At 47.2% G+C, this 17,318-nt stretch overlaps 1 protein-coding gene across 1 annotated transcript; it reads left to right on the top strand.

The window, feature by feature from the left end:
* The first annotated feature begins 751 nt into the window (after positions 1 to 751).
* LOC137074923 (tripartite motif-containing protein 16-like protein) lies at positions 752 to 14,037 on the top strand. The gene is made up of 6 exons (XM_067443011.1): positions 752 to 2,272; positions 5,915 to 6,010; positions 6,097 to 6,330; positions 12,702 to 12,861; positions 13,015 to 13,050; positions 13,289 to 14,037. Exons 1-6 carry the CDS (start codon positions 1,694 to 1,696, stop codon positions 13,810 to 13,812), a joined length of 1,629 nt encoding a protein of 542 aa, XP_067299112.1. The 5' UTR covers positions 752 to 1,693; the 3' UTR covers positions 13,813 to 14,037.
* Positions 14,038 to 17,318: the final 3,281 nt, after the last annotated feature.

Below are 17,318 nucleotides of genomic sequence, written 5' to 3'. Positions count from 1 at the left end.
TAAATAGCTTTTATAAAACCATATAAATCCTGGTGGTTGTCGAGAGTTGCTATGGCAACCGGTAACTCATTCCAGCTGCTGGAGAGGACAGCGTTGACATTTCTGGTGATGCAGCATTTCACAAAATGATTCCGATTGAAAGTGAGTTCATGTAAACCCCAGATCGGTTTAGATAATGTCTCATGTAAACAGTCCACTGAATCTTTCAATCCGAATGACAAAAAAGCGTGCATTTAGACGATACTCGAGACTGGAAGAACTCCTACAGTAAACTAATTCTGCATTGCACAAGGTGCAAACAACCTTAGTCTTGTCGAGGTTTCCATTGGGAAGCTTCTGAAAAATAAATTTTCCCTGAAGCAAACCCGGCGGCTTCATACCTGCATCCATGTTAGCACATCACGTTTGATGTGATAATTTGACAGTAGGCCTATACAGGTTCGAAGACTCGTTCTCGCCCCCTGCAGTGCAATTCGGCTAGGTATACATCCGCGCTAAAATATCAAGGTGAAAGTAATCTTGTGTAGTATAGACCCAGCTCCCAACCCAATTTTTATCGCCCGGTAAGATTCTCACATTAACGCAGCACGTTAACGGCCCACCACTAATATATTATATATATATATATATACACACACACACAGTGGGTACGCAAAGTATTCAGACCCCATTACATGTTTAACTCTGTTATATTGCAGCCATTTGCTAAAATAATTTAAGTTAAAAAAAAATTCTCATTAAAGTTCTACCTTGGTCTCATCAGACCAGAGAATCTTTTTTCTTACCATCTTGGAGTGCTTCAGGTGTTTTTTAGCAAACTTTTTATATAGCCCTGAGGAGAGGCTTCTGCTCTTAGGAACCTTAAGTGCAGCAGAAATGTTTTTGTAACCTTGGCCAGATCTCTGCCTTGCCACAATTCTGTCTCTGAGCTCTTCAGGCAGTTCCTTTGACCTCATGATTCTCATTTGCTCTGAGATGCACTGTGAGCTGTAAGGTCTTATATAGACAGGTGTGTGGCTTTCCTAATCCGGTCCAATCAGTATAATCAAACACAGCTGGACTCAAATGAAGGTGTAGAACCATCTCAAGCATGATCAGAAGAAATGGACAGCACCTGAGGTAAATATGAGTGTCACAGCAAAGGGTCTGAATACTGAGGACAATGTGATATTTAAGGTTTCTTTTTGAATAAATCTGCAAAAATGGCTACAATTCTGTTTTTCTGTCAATATGGGGTGTTGTGTGTACATTAATGATAAAAAAAGAACTTAAATGATTTTAGTAAATGGCTGCAATATAACAAAGAGTGAAAAATGTAAGGGGGTCTGAATACTTTCCGTACCCACTGTATACACTGATTAGGCATAATATCATGACCACCTTCCTAATATTATGTTGGTCCCCCTTTTACTGGTAAAACAGCCCTGACCAGCCGAGGCATGGACTCCTCTATACCACTGAAGGTGTGTTGTGGAATCTGGTGCCAAGATGTTAGCAGCAGATCCTTTAACTCCTGAAAGTTGCAAGGGGAGCCTTCATGGATTGGATTTGTTTGTTCAGCACAAATTGCAGATAAACCGGTTTTGCACACATCACACAAACACAGTACCAGAAATCACATGACTTCAGGGAAAGAGAGACTGATGTGTAGTCAAGCTGGTGTGTGTTTGTGTCTCTGTATTCATTCAGCAAAATGGCAGAAGCGAGGACTTCATTGGATCAGGATGAGTTGATGTGTTCAGTGTGTCTGGATCTCCTGAAGGATCCAGTGACCATCCCATGTGGACACAGTTACTGTAAGATCTGTATTACAGGCTGCTGGGATCAGGAGGATCAGATGAGAGTGTACAGCTGCCCTCAGTGTAGACAGACCTTCAGTCCAAGACCTGCTTTAGCTAAAAACACCATGATGGTGGAACTGGCGGAGAAACTGAAGAAGACTAAACTTCCTGCTGACTGTTATGCTGGAGCTGGAGATGTGCAGTGTGACGTCTGTACTGGAAGAAAACACAAAGCCATCAAGTCCTGTCTGGTGTGTCTGGAGTCTTACTGTCAGACTCATTTTGTCCGTCATGAGGAATTTCACTCCCGTAAGCCACATAAAGTGACCAATGCCACTGGACGACTGCAGGAGATGATCTGCCAAACACACGATAAACTCCTGGAGGTTTTCTGCCGCACTGACCAGAAGTTTATATGTGTGCTGTGTACGATGGACGAACATAAAAACCATGACACTGTATCAGCCGCAGCACAGAGGACAGAGAAACAGGTATGTAATCACACACTGATCAAATAATGCTAACACTATTTATACTGGCACCATATGATCAGGAAACATCATTCACACTGCAGACGTCAGCAGAAGAGAACAGCAGCTGGAGGTGGACTTTCACAGAATATAAAAGGAAATATGGAGATGATGCACCGTTAACATAGGTTATTATTAATGCATTATAATGCATGCGTAATGCCGTATGAACAACTTTATAATGTTTTGTGTCATCTCATGAATAATCATAACAACAGTAATAATACTTACCTATTTATGATATTTGGTAAAGCCTAAGTGGTAAAGGGAAATGTCGTATAACCACTTCATGACATCTTATGGCTGATTAACTTTTGTGACTTTACTTAAAGCAGACAAAAACCACTTTGGCACATTATGAAGCGCTTCCATCCATCCATCTATCCATTATCTTCCCCTTATCCGGGGCCGGGTCGCGGGGGCAACAGTCTAAGCAGAGACGCCCCGACTTCCTTCTCCCTAACCACTTCCTCCAGCTCCTCCGGGGGAACCCCGAGGCGTTCCCAGGCCGGGAGACATAATCCCTCCAGCGTGTCCTGGGTCTTCCCTGGGCCTCCTCCCGGTGGGACGTGCCCGGAACACCTCCCTGGGAAGGCGTCCAGGAGGCATCCGAAATAGATGCCCGAGCCACCTCAGCTGGCTCCTCTCGATGTGAAGGAGCAACGGCTCTACTCTGAGCTCCTCCCAAGTGACCCACCAGCTTCTCACCCTATCTCTAAGGGAGCGCCCAGCCACCCTGCGGAGAAAGCTCATTTCAGCCACCTGTATCCGGGATCTTGTCCTTTCGGTCATGGCCCACAGCTCATGACCATAGGTGAGAGTAGGAACGTAGATTGACCGGTAAATCTTCACCACGACAGATCGGTATAGCGCCCGCATTACTGCAGATGCTGCACCGATCCGTCTGTCAATCTCCCGTTCCATCCTTCCCTCACTCCTCCACTTGAGGCAAGAACTCACCACCAATCTGAAGTGAGCAAGCTACCCTTTTCCGACTGAGAATCATGGCCTCGGACTTGGAGGTGCTGATTCTCATCCCAGCCGCTTCACACTCGGCTGCAAACCGTCCCAGTGCATGCTGAAGGTCCTGGTCTGAGGTTGCCAACACGACAACATCATCCGCAAAGAGCAGTGACGAAATCGTGTGGTCCCCAAACCGGACACTCTCCGGCCCTTCGCTGCGTCTAGAAATTCTGTCCATAAAGATTATGAACAGAACCGGTGACAAAGGGCAGCCCTGCCGGAGACCAACATGCACCGAGAACAACTTTGACTTACTGCCGGCAATGCGAACCAAGCTCCTGCTCTGGTCGTAAAGGGACCGTACAGCCCTAAGCAAGGGGCCCCGGACCCCATACTCCCAGAGACCCCTCCACAGGGTTCCACGAGGAACACAGTCGAATGCCTTCTCCAAATCCACAAAGCACATGTGGACTGGTTGGGCAAACTCCCATGAACCCTCCAGCACCCTGTGAAGGATATAGAGCTGGTCCAGTGTTCCATGACCGGGACGAAAACCACACTGCTCCTCCTGAATCCGAGGTTCCACTATCGGCCGAATCCTCCTCTCCAGTACCCTGGCATAGACTTTCCCAGGGAGGCTGAGAAGTGTGATCCCCCTGTAGTTGGAACACACTCTCCGGTCCCCCTTCTTAAAAAGAGGGACCACCACCCCGGTCTGCCAGTCCATAGGCACTGTCCCCAACCGCCACGCGATGCTGCAGAGGCGTGTCAGCCAAGACAGTCCCACAACATTCAGAGACTTAAGGTACTCAGGGCGAATCTCATCCACCCCCGGCGCCTTGCCACCGAGGAGCTTATTCACTACCTCGATGACTTCAGCCCGGGTGATGGACGAGTCCCCCTCCGAGCCCTCAGCCACTACTTCCTCAAAGGAAGACGTGTCGGTGGGATTGAGGAGATCCTCGAAGTATTCCTTCCACCGTCCAACAATATCCCCAGTTGAGGTCAGCAGCTGCCCATCTCCACTGTAGACAGTGTTGGTGGGGCACTGCTTCCCCCTCCTGAGGCGTCGAATGGTTTGCCAGAATCTCTTTGAGGCCAACTGATAGTCTTTCTCCATGGCCTCACCGAACTCCTCCCAGGCCCGAGTTTTTGCCTCCACAACTACCCGGGCTGCCGTCCGGTTGGCCTGCCGGTACCTGTCAGCTGCCTCAGGAGCCCCACAAGCCAGCCAGGCCTGATAGGACTCCTTCTTCAGCTTGACGGCATTCCTTGCTTCCGGTGTCCACCACCGGGTTCGGGGATTGCCGCCTTGACAGACACCGGAGACCTTACGGCCACAGCTCCGAGCAGCCGCGTCGACAATGGAGGTGGAGAACATGGTCCATTCAGACTCAATATCTCCAGCCTCCCTCGGGATCTGGTCGAAGCTCTGCCGGAGGTGGGAGTTGAAGATCTCTCTGACAGGGTGTTCAGCCAAACATTTCCAACAGACCCTCACAGTACGTTTGGGTCTGCCGAGTCTGTCCAGCTTCATCCCCTGCCATCGGATCCAACTCACCACCAGGTAGTGATCGGTTGACAGCTCCGCCCCTCTCTTCACCCGAGTGTCCAAGACATACGGCCGGAGGTCAGATGAGACGACCACAAAGTCGATCATCGACCTTCTGCCTAGGGTGTCCTGGTGCCATGTGCACTGATGGACACCCTTATGCTTGAACATGGTGTTCGTTATGGACAAGCCATGGTTAGCACAAAAGTTCAATAACAGAACACCGCTCGGGTTCAGATTAGGGGGGCCGTTCCTCCCAATCACACCCCTCCAGGTGTCTCTGTCACTGCCCACATGGGCATTGAAGTCCCCCAGTAGAACGATGGAGTCTCCAGTCGGAGCACTTTCCAGCACCCCTCCCAGAGACCCCAAGAGGGCCAGGTACTCTGCACTGCCATTCGGCCCGTCGGCACAAATGACAGTGAGAGACCTATCTCCGACTCGAAGGCGCAGGGAAGCGACCCTCTCGTTCACCGGGGTGAACTCCAACACATGGCGGCTGAGCTGGGGGGCTATAAGCAAACCCACTCCAGCCCGCCGCCTCTCACCATGGGCAACTCCAGAGTGATAGGAGTCCAGCCTCTCTCGAGAAGTGTGGTTCCAGAGCCCAAGCTGTGCGTGGAGGTGATTATGAAGCGCTTTAGATGTTTAAAGGAAGACTTTGTGTCACTTTAAGCAGTGAAAGACTAAGATGTTGTTGAGACTGTCCAGATCTGAAGGAAACAATGTCAAGATATGAGACTTGGGAACGTAAAATATATGAAATTATGGGATATATTATCTATTATATATCCCATAATATGTGTTAAGTGGATAAAATTATCTTCATTGCATGTTATAAATCATCATAATCGTAATAGTTATAACCACGAATAGGTAAGTATTATTACTGTTATGATTATTATTCATGAGATGACAACACATTATAAGGTTGTTTATAAGGCATTATGCATGTATTATAATGTACTAAGAATATCCTTATAATGGATTCATAATATAGGCTTCATTGAGTTTTTTCCACAAAGCTCCCATGATGCTCTAGTGTGCGCAGTATAAAGTGCTGTTTCTGTCACTGGTTTGTGCTGCAGAAGCGGCTGAAGGAGACGCAGAGGTCCTTCCAGCTGAGAATCCAGCAGAGAGAGAAAGATCTTCAGCAGCTGAGAGAGGCTGTGGAGGCTCATAAGGTGAGTCTGGAGAAGAAGAGCAGTTTGAGAAGTCTCAGTCAGGACTCACTGAAGCCACTGTGTGATTGTGATATGTGTCCTAACAGCGCTCGGCACAGACAGCAGTGGAGGACAGTGAGAGGATCTTCACTGAGCTCATCCGCTTCATTGAGAGAAGCCGCTCTGAGGCCACACAGCGGATCAGAGATCAGGAAAAGACTGCAGTGAGTCGAGCTGAAGGACGACTGGAGCGACTGGAGCAGGAGATCAATGATCTGAGGAGGAGAGACGCTGAGCTGGAGCAGCTTTCACACACACAGGATCACGTCCATTTCCTGCAGGTAACAGAGATCTAGAAGAACAAGAGACTCAGAAAAGCATTTCATGAGAGCAGAATGAGCCGTTGATCTGTGTGTGCGGTTATTATATAATCATCAGTCAGACGCTCATCTGATTATCTTCTGTTAACCTCTTAAGATCTGGTACCATTTTTGGGATTTCCGGATTTGGCCTACCCAAATTGAAAAGCTTCCCATAGACACATACAGTGGTGTTCAAAATGTTGGTGTCATTTTACAGGAAACCATTTGAAGTTCTTTAAAACACTGCTAAAAGTGATAACCATGTAAGCATAGGTTGTCTAAGCTGTAATAAGCCCCCCCCCCCCCCCCCCCCCCAAAAAAAAAAAAAATTAGACACTTTTTTATTTTAATACATTCAGTTTGAAAGTGAGTAACTCAGGCCTGTGTGCTCTAGGAACCTGCAGACAGTTTGGGCTGCTTCCAGTAAATTACAGAAAATAGTGGAAAAAAGCAATTTTTCTGTGTCATGTTGTATGCAAGATTTATTCAAATGGATCTGAAGGGAGGACACCTCCCATCCCGTATGAGGTCCACAGACATTTAAAACTGAAAGTATATACATGACGATGTACAGGGTCCGTGCATTCTTCTATAACAATAAATACATTTATGTCCAAATATTCTATCACAAAACAGTCACCAAATATGGAACCTTGTGACACAAACTTTTCCGACATGTGTTTTGTCAAGATTAGAAAAAGGTTTTGATTTATAAAGCAGTTGAAATAAATTGTATAATATGAAACTAACAACACCCACTAATCAGTACCCGCTAGAAGAGTTTAAAGTACTGTTTCCAACACAACATCACTGTTGTCATTCACTTCGGAGCCGAACGGCGTTGATGAAGCATCTGACTGCCTTCTATCTAGCAAGAGAGAGAGAGAAAGCGTGTGCCGGGGGATATTACTCGTGTTGGCCAGACGGCACAAGACAGCGCGACTGCGATCTCACTGCTGCTAAGAGAGCTGCTGTTTTCACAGCAAACTGAGAAACTGAGCAAATTGCACTACACACACACACACACCACACACAGTTGGTTCGGTGGGCGGGTTCCTTTTTTCTGCTTAGAGCAGAAAACAGGCTGCACACAAAACCTGTTTATTCTGCCGCGGTCGATCCCTGGGTGCTTCAACACCTAAAAGAGCAAACTTTTTTCACAAAAAGAGCTACACAGGTGACGTGCCGTCCTTTTCAGGATGTCTTTCCACCCGTGTGTTTCTGGATGCGGTCGTTCCCTGTCGCCCGCTGACGGTCACAAGCGCTGTATCACGTGCCTGGGCTTAGAGCATGCTGAGGCGGCGTTTGTGGATAGTTTGTTCTCACTGCGGGAACATGACTATCTCGGCGCTTAGGTCGAGACTCGCCTACCTTCGGGAAGGTGGAGTCCCCCTACCCATAGCTCAATCTAGGTCTATCCCTGCCCAGCAGAATAGACCTACTTTGATGGATGGCCAGGGTGACCTGAGGATCATGGTTAGGGCAAACCCGTCAAGTGAGCCTCTGCGGGACCCTAATCCGTCACAAGCGCCGCAACCGGTGGTGCTTCCGGAGGACCCCGTCGACCCCCACCCCCCCACCCCCACATGCGTGGCCAACGGTGTCTTTTGGGGCACCCGCGGACGAGCAGATGTCGATCGCTGCATCGGAGGGGGAGTTTCAGTCCTCTGGGGATGAAGATTCGGCTGTACTGCCTCCCTCTGGGAGAGTGGCAACGGTCGAGTCGGACCCGGAGTTGACGGTTACGCTTTCCTGGGCCGCCGAAAAGGTCAGCCTTGAGTGGAACCCTCCACCACGTCCCGAACCTTCTAGGTTGGAAGATTGGTTTCTCGGGGCGGGCCACGCTGGTTCTCAGCGTCCCGCCCCGGTGCCTTTCTTCCCGGAGGTGCATGTGGAGCTGACTAGGTCATGGAAAGCACCGTTTAGCGCCCAGGGGGGACCTAGTGGCTCCTCCCTCCTCACTACCCTTGATGGCGGGCAGGCCAGGGGGTATGAGGGTCTCCCGCCGGTGAAGCGGGCTGTCGCGATGCAACTGTGTCCGACATCCACCTCTAGCTGGTGTGGGGACCCCCCAGGGCCTTTAGGTTCTCTTCCGGTCTGACTGCGAAGGCCTATAGGTATTGTGGCCAGGCCACGTCTGCCTTGCATGCTATGGCGCTGCTGCAGGTGCACCAAGCACAGGCGCTCATGGACATGCACGAGGGTAGTCCTGGTCCAGAGCTCCTCCAGGACGAAAACCACCGCCCGTGCTACTGGCCAGGTGAAGTCCACCTTGGTGGTCCAGGAGTGCCATCTCTGGCTCAACCTGGCCGATATGAGGGAGACCAATAAGACCCGGTTCCTGGACTTCCCTATTTTGTCGGTTGGGTTGTTTGGCGACGCGGTCGAGAGCTTTGCCCAGCAGTTCTTGGCCGCACAGAAGCAGATGGAGGCCATCCGGCACATCCGCTGCTGCCTCCACCCCGCCGCCACCGGCGGCAGCAGCTCCGCCTGCTCGTTGCCGAGGGCGTCCGCCCGCCGCAGCCCAGCAGCAGCCTCCACCCAGGTGTAGGCGTGGAGCCGGCCGCGGGAAGGACGTCCAGCCCGCTCAGACCGCTGCCAAGCCAGGTGGCAAGCGTCGTCGTAAGAGACCCTGAGACGAGCCACCCAGAGATGGAGGGTCCTGCTCGACAGGAAGTGGCAGCAGCACCACTTCCTCCCCCCGGAGGAGGGCTGGGGGGCTCCCCTGTGCCTCGCGGCCAGTGGTACCCAAAACTTCACAAAAAGAGCAGTTTCCAAAATCTCTGGGTGCCAAGAGAGCGCGCTTGACGCTGTTAAAAAATCCAATAACCAGCCCACCAAATTCAAATCAAGGTTAAAATCCACAATCAGTCTCTCAGCGAGCAGAAAGGGCTGAATGGTGTTAAAAGCAGATGTAAAATCAACAAATAAAAGCCTGACATGAGTCTTTGCCCCCATTGACCATAGATTGCCGTGCAGTGTGCCAGTCTTGGCCAGGGCATCAGTTTGGTCATTCAAGTCTTTGTCAAGGCCTGGTTGTCTTGAGTGTCCCTTCACCTTTTTCTAGTAGACGATCATGCTGTGTACTCTCGTGATGTCATTGCACGCTTGGAACAGGTGTTGCTGTTTGACTGACTTGCTGTTTGCCGTTGTAAACCCATTTTGTTCCCAACCTGGAAGGTGTCATGTGAAATTGAGTCTGGCATAGTCAGAGTATGTGCAAATAATGAGTTCTCTGATGTTATGGGTCGATGCGATTTGGATGGTTATTAGAATGGCTGCTACCTCAGCATATTGTGATGACTGAGGACCCAACTTGAAGTGCTGTGAAGGGGAAGGCTAGTCATTCAGCCATAGGATGTCCGCACATGCTTGTAGGATGCCTTCTTAGTTGTAAGAGGACCCATCGACGTTGGCGGTGGGCATTCCTTGACACGCATTCTCTTCAAAGTACCTGTGACAGGTCTGTTGTTGTTGGGGTTCCTCTGGGTCCAGCACTGCTGCTGGTGTGTCATCAGAAAAGTTTTGGGAGGCAGCCAAGCCTTTTCACACTGCAGACTTGTGATTCTGCGCATAACGTGCCTCAACATTGCGACCCTGGAGTGCCACTAACTACATGGTTATGTGTGAATTGGTGGCGACGCCATCTCGGATGCATTGGCTGTTAAGGAACATTACAGGCTGGTAGCACTATAATAACCTTTTGTACTCCGATGTAGTAGGAGAATCGCTGGATGGTCCATAACATGTAGAGTAGAGCCTTTCCCAGTCAGAGTATTTGCTCTCTGGTGGAAGAAGTGTCTTGCTGGCATATGTGACCACTCTTTTGTCTTGGTCTTGCCTTTGGTATAGACCAGCACTGTAAGGCAGTGTTTGGAGAATCCAGCTTCCCAGTGGAACTTCTTTTGTTGGTCAGGGACATAGAGCTATGCAAAGATTTTGTTTCAGTTCATTCCTGGCGTTTGCTTGAGCTTCTGTACAGACGAATGGGCAGTCCTTCAGAAGTGCAGTTAGTGGTTGTGCAATGTCTGTATAGTTCTCCATGAATTGAGTAGTTACACACTAGAAAGCTTTAAAACTCTGAGACATTGGTGGGTGGCTTGATGTTCTGAAGGGCTTGGATACGGCTGGAATGTGGTTCAATGCCCCGTGATCCAATGAGTAGGCCTACATAGGTGACCTTAGTTCGACACCACCATCTGTTGTGAAGGGCAATTTTGGTGCCGGCGGTGGTTAATTGGTTCAGAACATGATCCATCTCTTTAAGATGATCTGCCACGGTTGTGCTCTTCATGAGAACATCATCTGCGTAAAGGTTGCCTCTCATTCTTGCGTCTGGGCAAACTTTGTTTAGGAAGATGTTTAACTCGGCTGGTGAGTGGGCATAGCCGAACGGGCACCTTGTGAATGTATACTTTCAGTTGCCGAAGGTGAAAGCCAGCTTATCAGATAGGAGCAGAGTAGGTGCTGTTGCCTCGACAGATGGCACCTTTCTCAAGCGTAGAGTCAATGATCCCCTGTGCGTGGGAGGCAATGGGGATCTTATAATCCTTGATGTAAGTGGGAGGAGCATTAAGGTGCGTTGGGATGCGCACTGTGTGAAGGTTCTCTTTCAGAATTTGCTGGACTTGTCTCAAATCCTGCGTACAGCTCCTCTGTTGTGGTGTCATCTGTCATGTTGGCAGTCAGCCATGCAGGATTGTCCTCAGTCTCGCAGGCAGGCAAGATGGCTAGTTGCTGTATCTACTGCAAGCTATTGGTCCTCTGTACGCTCTGTTCTGCACACTTGATCTTTAGCCATTGGCATGACAGAAGCGATGGAGATGATTTTGAAGGGTGCTGTGAACACTTTGTTGTCTGTGCTCCCTTCTGGGGTCATCAAGGCTTGGATTGGACCAATGAATGGTAAGGTGAGTTCAAGGTCATGGAAGTCATGACTCACTAGCCATCCCGGGCAGTAGGCCTTGTTAATCCTGATGTCCATTGCTGTGCAGTTGTTGAACAGGATGTAGACTACACCGGATGACAGTTCAGTGAGTAGTGTGGCTTTTAGACTGAGTCCAAGTTCCAGACATTCAGGTGACAGGTGGAAGAAGCCCAGCATGTGCTTTAGTGTTTAGCCACATTGCAGGTTGAGCCGAACAGCGACCCCTTTGGTGTAAGCAGGTACTGCAGTCTCCTGTTCGTTGGTTAGGGTACACACCTTTGGAATAGTCTGGCCTGACAGGAGGTTCACTGGGTTGACAGGAACCACAGGGGGCTGTGACGTTGGTGGGGCTCACACAACCTCATTGATAAAGTCCACATGAGCCTTGAGGCTAACCAAGGGGGGTCTGGTTCTATGTAGACATTATGCAGCGGGACTGGAAGGACCAGGAAGTAGCGTGTGAGGCACCGGTCACTCCAATTTAAAGTTCAAAGCACGGGTGCCCTTGACAGTTTACCATGGTTGAAAGGTAGGAGTCCAAAGGGCAGCAGGTGAGCTTGCTTGGAGATGGAAGGTCGGGTATGTCTTCCATGAGGGCTTGGAACAATGCTAGACTGATAGTTGGGGAGTGTGGCTTTCGCAGCAGACTCCAGGGGCATGCTTTCCCAGCGTTATCCAATAGTCCACTGATTGGGTCTTGTTGGATGGCAGAGTGACTCTCCCTGCAGGAAATTCCCCGCCTGCTGAGACGGGGTCCAAGGGACTCCGGCTGGGAGCTGGAAGTGGTAGTAACTGTAGCGTTTTCCATAGGGATCCCAATTCGTCGGTCTAGTCCGACGTACGTCGAACGTGACCGACTGAAAGGGAACGTCTCGGTTACGTATAGTAACCCTCGTTCCCTGAAGGAGGGAAACAGAGACGTACGTCCAGTCACCACAGTTGCTGTACCATCACTGCAGTTAGAGCCACGGGTTCGGCTCCTCAGTGAAAAACAACAGTGCGTGGCGATCGCTTCCGCTTTATACCCACACAGCGGGGCGGGGTGCGATATGCAAAGCTCGTATGCCAATGTTCATTGGCCCATTTTCTATATCTCGAAGCTGATATGGGCTCCCAGAAGTGATCCCTATTTGTCGGTCTAGTCTGACATACGTCTCGGTTCCCTCCTTCAGGGAACAAGGTTTACCATACATAACCGAGACGATTCTTTATTTTCAATAATGCAACAGTAGAGTAATATTTTTTTGATAAAACTTAAAGTGCTTTATTAAAAGTTAAATATGAGAAGAATGAAGCTGATGCTGTGAAAGTGCTGGATTGAGGAGAGTCACTAAAGATCATCAAGAGCCGCTCAAATCTGACAGTAGTGCAGGTTATTGGCTGAAGTGTGGAGGTGATGAGCTTTGATTTCTGTTTTCTGTAGAGTTTCCAGTCTCTCTCAAATCCTCCTGAATCTACAGACGTCAATGACAATCCCTTCAGTTCTCTCTCCTCTTTTGATGGAGTGAGAGAATCTGTCCGTCAGCTGAGAGGCAAACTGGAGGATTTCTGCAAAGAGGAGCTGAAGAAGATCTCTAACAGAGGTAAAGCCCTGGAGATACATCTGCTCTAAGAAATCATCCTCCATCATCTCATATCATGTAGAAGATCATATTAGAAATGTCTTAGGAACGGATGCAGGGATCATTTCCTCTTGACATGATAATCACACTCTTCCTGTCTGTTGATTTCCACAGTCATTGTTCCCAGGACCAGGAACGACTTCCTACAATGTAAGTCATTGAGAAAACAAGCAGAAAAACTCACTGAGTGTGTTCATGTTCTTCCTGGAGAAGGAGAAAGAAAACATGACAGAAGAGTTTTAGAGTTGATCATGTCAATGATGATTAGCACAGGATCTGGTAAACTGTACTGAGACACTGATGATATATTGAACATGAAGAGTTCAGCTCCATCAAAATATCAGACAGATTCATAATTCCTGATTCTGATGTGTTTTATCTCCACCAGATTCTCGTCCGCTGACTCTGGATCTGAACACAGTGAATGAATATCTCCATCTGTCTGAGATGAACAGAGAGATTACTGGCACTTTCCCAGAGCCTCAGCCGTATCCTGATCATCCAGACAGATTTGATGTGTATTATCAGGTGTTGTGTAGAGAGAGTGTGTGTGGACGCTGTTACTGGGAGATTGGGTGGAGTGGTAATGGTGTGTGTATATCAGTCTCATATAAGAGCATCAGCAGGAAGGGATCGGGTAATGAGTGTCGGTTTGGATCTAATGATCAGTCCTGGCGTTTGTTCTGCTCTTCCTCCAGATACTCATTCAGACACAATAACATAGAGACTAAACTCTCTGTAAAGCCCATCAGCTGTAGAATAGGAGTGTATGTGGATCACAGCGCAGGAACTCTGTCCTTCTACAGCGTCTCTGACACGATGAGCCTCATACACACAGTCCAGACCACATTCACACACACACTCTATCCTGGGTTTACTGTTTATAATAAATCTTCAGTGAAACTGTGTTGATGAATCAGAATAGACTGTAGAGAGATTCTACCCATAATGCTTTGAGCCGCATGATAAATCATAAACGCTGAGATGTTATAGAGTCTTTCTCTTCATCACATTAATACTATAGCTGAGCTTCTGTTAGAGCCGGTATGCTTGAGTAAGAGATGAGCTTGAAGCTGATATAATATACTCACTAAACTCAATAACTATATTGTTCTGTCTCATTATCTCTGATGTGTGTCTTCTGTTTGTGTGTATGTAGATGTATATGTGCATATATGAGAGAATGTGTGTATTTCTTTGCTCTTATGTTCTACATTAAGTAGATGTTCTACAGAAAGTTGGTGTTCAGATGTAACAATGCTGAAGAAGATGTGCTCTCCTAATTTAGAGGCGCTCTTCATAAACTGTAAACCTTTCTACTCACCACGAGAGTTTTCTTCGTTCGTTCTCGTGAATGTTTACATTCCTCCAGACGTGTGTGTGAACACGGCACTGCAGCAGCTGGCTGAACAAATAGCTGAAACAGAACAAAGGTACCCAGACTCTCTTTTAATCATTCTTGGAGATTTTAACAAAGGAAATCTCTCCCGTGAACTGCCAAAATACAGACAGCACGTTACATGTCCCACCAGAGACAGTAATATACTGGACCACTGTTATACAATAATAAATGACTCAAATCACTCCGTCCCACTGGCAGCTTTGGGGTTGTCTGATCACTGTGTGGTTCATCTTATACCGACCTACAGGCAGAAACTGAAATCAGCTAAACCTGTAATAAGGACTGTAAAAAGATGGACTAATGAAGCAGAGCAGAACTTACAAGCCTGCTTCGATTGCACTGATTGGACTGTTTTTGAAGCTGCTACCACCGATCTGGATGAGCTCACAGATACTGTAACATCATACATCATTCTTATCATTCACTAATGATAAACCATGGTTTACTGGAAAACTCAAACAGCTTCGTCATGCCAAAGAGGATGCTTACAGAACTGGGGATAAGATCTTGTATAACCAAGCCAGGAACAGACTGACAAAGTAGATTAGAGTTGCTAAAACAAGCTACTCTGAAAAGCTGAAAAAACAGTTTTCAGCCAACGACCCTGCATCATTCTGGAAAGGCCTGAGGAACATCACCAACTACAAGTCACCATCCCCCCGAGGTGTAGAGAATCCACAACTGGCTGACGATCTGAATGCATGTGTGGAGGACATGAGACGAGTCTTTAAAAAACAGAAGACCAAGAAAGTTTCAGGCCCAGACGGCATCTCATCTGCTTGTTTGAAAGCCTGCGCTGACCAACTGGCCCCAGTCTTCACGCAGATCTTCGGATCATTGGAGCAGTGTTAAGTTCCCAGCTGCTTCAAACGCTCCACTATCAATCCAGTCCCCAAAAAACCCAAAATCACTGGACTAAATGACAGAGGTGGGACAAAGTCATTGTTATGCAAGTCACAAGTAAGTCTCAAGTCTTTGCCCTCGAGTCCCGAGTCAAGTCGAGTCAAAGATGAGTTAAGTCTCGAGTCGAGTTAGAAGTCAAAGCCAACAAGTCTCAAGTCGAGTCCAAGTCCTACCATTTTAGTTTCGAGTCACTTCAAGTCATCTTACCACAGAAATGAAAATTATACAAATCATGTATGTCTGTAAGATTTATATTTATTTAAACCTCTTTTTATACAATGACATTAAGCAAATACAGTAAAAAAACAGAAACACTAGAACAATGCACAGCGGCTTCAGTCCTGTATTGTGTTGACCTCATATGGCAAAACAGTTCAACTTTCAAATAGATATGGGTCCTTTTAGCCTAAACTTAGGGCATTATGGAAACATTATGGGAATATTGTTTAGCTTATTTTTGGTTTAATTTGGTTTACTTTAATAATTTAATTTATTAAATTATTTTGTTTTGCTATACTTTTTATGCCAGCTTGCCATAGCCCCCCTAGCATAGCCCCCCTAGCCCCCCTAAACCGTACAAAGGATAAGCCCTGCATCTCAATGTGCAATCTGCCCTAAAGAGTGTTGAAAATTACTAATGTCACACTAATGCTACTATTTAGGATTATAATGCACTTTTTTTACAGTCTATGATTGGGAGTTGGTGCATAGGAAAACACTGAGAGCGCTGCAATATAGAGACATGTTTATAATAATATACATTCGAACCATACCTACTGTTATTATTAGTAGCCTATACTTTTTTTTATTATTTAATTTTATAATAGCCAAATAATAATAGTCATAATAAATAGCCTACATTATAAAGCATATTTTTAAGATTAAATTAGGTGGCTTACCTCCCTGTTTCCTCTCCATCTCTGTATATCTTTGATGGTTACATTGTTTGTAAAAAAAAAAAAAAAAAATGTATTCGTCTATTTACGTCTATGAACTATCATTACATTTATAACATCACATCACATGCCTGCACGTTGAACGCAATTTTTCTTCAAACAGGGGAAGGAGGCGAGATGTATGAGGACGAATGAATACAGCACTTGTATCGTTGCACTATGGCTATTAGCTGTGAGAGACAGTTTCATTCAATGTATTTGGACAAAACAGTGACCATAAATGTAAAGAAACGAAGTTGCTTGTCATATTTTCCTAACAAGCAACCACATTTTTTTCAAATAAGCCCAAAAAACCGCGACCCGCAACTCGAGATTTTTTTACCGCGACTTGCCAAAAAAAGAAGCCCAAAGTACGCGGACTTGGTAGCTATGGATACTGTCGAATCAAACCAACGTGGGACTAGAGTGATTGGGTGTCTGGCAGCGCGCGTGCTATCTGCATGCATACAGGTGCAGCTTTTTTTCACTGAGAGCAGCGCGGCTGTGTGAAAGAAAAATGGCCAAAAAGTAGCAAGTCTTCTCGAGTCATGAGGCTCAAGTCCAAGTGAAGTCACAAGTCATTGATGTTAAAGTCCAAGTCGAGTTGCAAGTCTTTGTACATTTTGTCGAGTCGAGTCCAAAGTCATCCAATTCATGACTCGAGTCTGACTCGATTCCAAGTCACATGACTCGAGTCCACACCTCTGCTAAATGACTACAGACCTGTTGCTCTCACGTCTGTTGTCATGAAGTCATTTGAAAGACTGGTGTTGGCCCACCTAAAGGACATCACTGAACAATTGCTGTATCCTCTTCAATTTGCCTACAAAGCAAACAGGTCTGTGGATGATGCAGTCAACATTGGACTGCATTATATCCTGCAACATTTCGAGAGACCTGGGACCTATGCAAGGATCCTATTTGTGGACTTCAGTTCGGCCTTTAATACCATCATGCCTGATCTCTTCACAGCCAAACTGACCCAGCTCTCCATACCATCCTCAATCTGTCAATGGATCTCTAGCTTCCTGACAGAACGGTTATGAATCAGCGAATTGATTCATGATTCGGATCGCCAATGTCACGTGATTTCAGCAGTTTGACACGCGATCCGAGGATACAAGCGCAGACATGTATGCGTCGCACATAATCTCCAGCAACTGTGTGAGGGTGCCGGG

This window comes from Pseudorasbora parva, chromosome 5 (assembly GCF_024679245.1).
Source record: "Pseudorasbora parva isolate DD20220531a chromosome 5, ASM2467924v1, whole genome shotgun sequence".
Classification (NCBI taxonomy): Eukaryota; Metazoa; Chordata; class Actinopteri; order Cypriniformes; family Gobionidae; genus Pseudorasbora; species Pseudorasbora parva.
Note: the sequence above shows the minus strand (reverse complement) of the source record. Positions and strands in the feature narration are given on the sequence as shown.